The sequence below is a fragment of the Gavialis gangeticus genome, unplaced genomic scaffold, assembly GCF_001723915.1.
Source record: "Gavialis gangeticus isolate Ggan-Ray unplaced genomic scaffold, GavGan_comp1, whole genome shotgun sequence".
NCBI lineage: Eukaryota > Metazoa > Chordata > Crocodylia > Gavialidae > Gavialis > Gavialis gangeticus.
This window is the reverse complement of record NW_017728994.1, coordinates 25,803,895-25,809,188: the sequence shown is the minus strand read 5'-3', so window position 1 is coordinate 25,809,188 and position 5,294 is coordinate 25,803,895. Positions and strand designations below refer to the sequence as shown.

General features: G+C 45.1%; 1 protein-coding gene across 20 annotated transcripts in view; it reads right to left on the bottom strand.

The window, feature by feature from the left end:
- The window catches only part of CAMK2G (calcium/calmodulin dependent protein kinase II gamma), a 221,727-nt gene that overhangs the window by 59,379 nt on the left and 157,054 nt on the right, over nucleotides 1-5,294 (bottom strand). For all 20 annotated transcript variants that reach the window (XM_019502389.1, XM_019502390.1, XM_019502397.1 and 17 more), the window contains exon 12: nucleotides 4,725-4,767. In XM_019502389.1, coding sequence (XP_019357934.1) covers nucleotides 4,725-4,767 — 43 coding nt within the window. The remainder of the gene's footprint in view (nucleotides 1-4,724; nucleotides 4,768-5,294) is intronic.

Below are 5,294 nucleotides of genomic sequence, written 5' to 3'. Positions count from 1 at the left end.
TACCATCTTTAACAAGGTAATTGAAAAAAAGCTGGAAACAATCATGTTACTATACAAATCCATGGTGTGCACACATCTTGAATACTGTGCACAGTTCTGGTCCCCACATGTCTAAAAAAGATGTAGAAAAATCAGAAAAGGGACAGAGAAGGGCAACCAAGATGTTCAGTGTTATGGAGTAGTTACCATATACCAGGAGAGACTAAAAAGTGTAGGACTCTTCAGTTTGGAAAGTAGTAGGCCAAGGAATGATATGACAGAGGTCTAAAAATCATGCAGGGTATGGACAAAATGAATAGGGAACTGTTATTCACTGGTGCCAGAATATTGGAACTATACAGCACCCCCTGAAATTGGTAAGAGACAGTTTGAAAAACAACAAGAGTAAGTCCTTTTTACACAGCCCATAATTAGCCTATCAAACTCATTATCACAGAAGGTTGTAGAGGGAGACAGTTCAAAAAAAGGATAAGAAATTCCTGGATGACAGATTTATTAATAGCTTTTAAACAGAACAGTCAAGGATGTATCCTTCGGCATCTCTAAACTAAATGACAGCAGATGCCAAGGAAGTTAACAAACATGAGCTAGAATACTCTAAATACACCTGGGTTCAGTGGTCTCCCTCTAAAGCATCCACTCCTGCTACCAGAGGCAGAATACTGGGCTAGATGAACCACTGGTCTCACCCAGTATGACATTTACATCCTATGTCTAAGCCTGTCTTCTCTTGAGCATTATTTGAGGTATCAACTGTACTTTATATTAAAAAGAGTGCGCCTTTATCCTTCCTCTAGCAGGCTGGTGAGTTTGTATCCCTTTTCCTTGACTGCAACAACTAAAAAATCCAAGATCATCATATAATCCCCTGCAGTACCCTTATTGTTACCAACAAGGAAGAGGAAAAAGACTGCAAAATCTGAAGGTAGAAACTCGGGCTCATGCTCTTCCCTCCTCCCTCAAATGAGAGGTATCACTTTTCAATGCAGTTTAGCAACCATTGATTCTTCTGGTCACCCAGAACTTTGATGCATATGCCCAGGCAGGAGTTTTTGGAGGAGTGGAGACTGCCCAGACCTTCCATCCCCGCATTTAGGCCCCTGAGACAAAATCCAAAAGGCCAGACTGGGTCCAGACAATTGGAGCTTCCATGGCTGTATTTGTATAAGCATCCAGGAATTGAACCTGGGTCTCCTGTGTAGCAGACAAAAGATTTTACCACTGAACCACAGGAGACTCCTCTCAACTCAGTAAATTCAGATGAACCTTGCAGGAGATACAGCCCAGGCCCAACCATAACAGCCAAACAAACTATACAAACCCAGGTAAAAATTCTGCAGGGCTCGGATGTTGCATACATAATATCTTAATAATCATCTTAATAGGTGAAGCAAGAACAAAAGTATAACCACAAAGCAGATGAGGTTTCAGATTTGTAAGTCTGCTCATAACACAAGTTTCAATGGCACTGAGTTAACTCTGAACAGCTCTGAAAACATTCTCAGATTATATCACTCCCACAAAGAACTTTAGTTTTATGGAGCCCTCTCATCCCAGTAAACACCAATGGGATAGAAATAGCTACTACACAAAGTCACTTATAACATGCATCTAGATTTGCAGCATTTTTTTGACGACTTCTGGAAGTATGCCTTTGAGCACTGCTTATTATGGGGAAGAACTTAATGGTACAGGAACTGTATGCTCAGCATGGATCAAAAAAAGTTCCCTTCTCCTCTTAGTCACAAACTGAAAAGTTTGGATTAAAACACTCTGACCCCAAGATACAGCAAAATGAGCAAAGCAAGCCTTTTCTACACATTTCTAATCTCTAGGTCTAGCACTGGCTAAAACACATTAAAAAGTACACCCTTCTCCCATGCACTGCACATACCCAATGTGCTGAAGACCACTACACCAAATCCTAAAGCTTCCCCCATTTCATCAGAAGTGGATGATGGCATTAATCTTATTAAAATATTCATCCACTATCATTTAGACAATGATCAAAAACATTATCAGAATGGGAGTATGTGAAATAAAATTAGCTGTGTGATCAACTGGAGAGAAACAGATTGAAGGCTATCTGCTCCTGAAAAAGTTAGACAGAACTTTTTTATAACTTTGACTAACACACTGGATTCATGGTTCATTGTTAAGGATTCATCTGCTTTAGGATTATTCTAGGATCACAAAGTATGGCTCTGAGTTCCTATCACTGAACTGACTATACAGAGGCAATTTCATGGGGCAGAATAACTCTGTTTCCCTGACAATTAAAGGACCACAACCAAAAGAAGTGTTGCCACAGCCAGATTAGTTTCTGCATGGCCCTGACATGCTTGCATAGGTTCAATTTGCAAAAGGAACCAACAATTCTCAGGTTCCTGCGGGCTGCCCCACTGCAGTTACTGGAATAGCTTTCAGTTCTTCCATTGAATGTAACATCACTTGAATTACGCACATTCCAGCTAAACTAAGGGGCCACCTGGATTTCCCCAAACAGGGGTTTTCAATCTTTTTGGATCAGTGTACCCCTGGCAGCCAGATGCGGAGCAGCATACCCCAGCTGTCGGACATGGAGCAAGGTGGGGGTGGCATGTAGCCAGATATGGAGTGTGTGTGTGTGGGGGGTGGGGTGGTGGTGGTGGCATGAGGCTGAACACAGAGCCGGGGGGAGGGGGTGCGCAATTGAATGCTGAGCGGTGGCAGCTGCCGCATGCGAGGTTCTGCCGCTCTCTGCATCCGGCTGGGTGGGTAGTGCCTGTATGGCAGCAGGGGATGGTGCTTGGCGGTGCTCTGTGCCTGCATACCCCCTAGGGCCTTCTCAAGTACCTCTGGGTGTACACATAACCCCAGTTGACAACCCCTGTCCTAAAAGAATGCTTGTGTATGCACGCACTTCAAGCCCCATGTTAATCATGTCATGGGAGGCTTCTCTTAGAAGTTTTCTGCATTATAGCATGGAAAATGCATTTCAGTGCCCACCATTAAAGGATGCAGTAAAAGGAAATGGGGAATGAAGGAGGTTATGTTACTGTTACTTCTCATTAACCATGCCCAAATTCATAGGCAACGCACGGGGCGGGGGCATGTGCCGCCCACCGCCCCCCCTCCCCCGAGATTGGCTGTTGCCAAAGCTGCTGCTGGCTTCTGTGGGTGGTTGCCGCCTGCCCCCCACTTGCCACCAACACAGCTGACAGCAGCTGTTGTGGGCACTCCCCACTCCTTGCCATGGTGCCCCCCCCCAGTCGCAGGAGGCACCAGTCATTCATGTCCAAATTATACTCCAACGGAAGACTCAGTAAGTGTAGGTAGGCACAGCAAAACCTTGCTTAGGGAATGTATTACAGTGCAACCACTGCATTCTGAAGATGGAAAACACAGCCAAGAGGGCTAAAGCAAGGGTGTCAAACATCTGAATCATGAAGCCGCTCTACCCACTATCTTTGGAAACTGGTGGTGTGGCCTGCCACAGAATTCAGGGTCCTTTGGCTCCACTGGCTGTGGCCATCAGTAGCAAGCTTGGTCCTAGATAGATGCCCCACCAACACCTAGCCTGGCTGCCCCTGATCCTTTGACTGGATCCAGCCCCCACAGTCCAGATGTGGCCCAGGGCCATTGCAGAATTTGACGTGCTTCAGCTAAAGGATTGTGAGTAGACCCAAATACTGGCAGGCACATGTACAAAGGGAAACCACCCACTGAAAAAATAATGCCAGATGGGAATGAATGTTAATGAAAACACAACCCAGCAACCATACATATCTTTCAGAAAAGCCTCATCTGATTTCCTTGTTTGGCTGTTTTCAGCAAGTGTACCACACAGTATTCTCAGTTTGGAGTCATGCTAAGCACTGCAAAGTCTAAAAGGATGAATATCAGTTCAGACATCAAGAAGGAAAATCTCAACAACTCTCATGCTTTGGATCAGCAGTGTCAAACTCAAACAAGCTGGCAGGCTATATCCTGGCTGTAGGGCTTCTCACAGGCCAGATAATCCACTTCAGGATCTGGCCTGTGGGGTTTTCTGCTGCAGCTGCCAAAACTGCTGTGTCAGCATAGCAGGCACGTGGGAGTTAATACCACTACTGCTCACCAACCTGCCACAGGTTTGGTTCCTGAATGGTGATCAGAAACTGGAAGTTTGGTGGTCTGTAAAGAGCGGGGTAGTGGTAACCCGTGAGGTGTTGGCCACACTAGCATGGTGGCTCTGGGGGTTGTGGTGAAAAGCCTTGCTGGCCTGATCTGGAGGTGAGTCAGGTGGCTAGAGTGAAACACTGCAGTCTGGATGATCCACCTCCATGAGTGGTATGTTTGACACTCCTTTTTTATACCACTGCTGGTTGAGTCAAATAAGCCACAATAGCTATTTGCTGTCATGACAGCAATGCCATTACTTGCCCATAGCAGAAGCATTTTTTCAGGTCTGAAGGAAGCACTACTGCAGACGTATAGTACCTGACAACTGAAGCTCCTAAGGAAAATGCTAAGAGACTCACTAAAATGTCCCAAGCAATAAAGCCTCAGGTAATGGACTGAATTCCTGTCTTGTGCCAGACTGTAGCTATGTATCTTACCTTTTTTCCATGTTGACCACTGCGTTGACAAAAATACCATGCAGTGCTAATGGTTTGAATTCCCTCTTCTCTCCAAAGGATTAAAATGCATCCCGACTGATGTACAATAAGGGGGGGGAAGGGATGACAATATGGAGAACTTACCTGAAAAATTCCGTGACACCAGCATTGTTGTGAGGATTGCACCCTGTGCAGAAGAAAGAGCTTGGATAAATAGGTCTGATCATTTCAGATCACAGCAGGTGCTGAAACACAGCCTTCCAGAGTTTAACAACAGCCCCAGCCACAGGATGGGGCAGACAGATGCTGTCCAATAGTTATGTTACTTTTTACACTAGGAATGGGAGTCAGAAGACTGACCAGCAGGGCAGGCAACAGCTCTAAAAGCTCAGTTCCTTATTTCAGCTTACATGTACAGGAGAGATAGGGGAGTACAAAGAGAAAGAAAACTAGGAGCTTTGCAGGAAGAAACACCCCAAAATAAGGTGTTATAGAGCAGATCTCAGCAAGCACTTTGCAAATATTCATAAGCTCATTTTCCAAAACTCCATTGCCAGATAAATATTAGCCCCACTCCAGAAGCAGCACTCGGGCAAATAAGAAAAGGAACGTTTCCAGGCTCAAACTTAGTAGCAGCACTACATATACAATCCCATTCATCTAGTCCTTTGCTTTAAACATAATGCCAACCCGCCCCCCCCCTTCCCACCACCC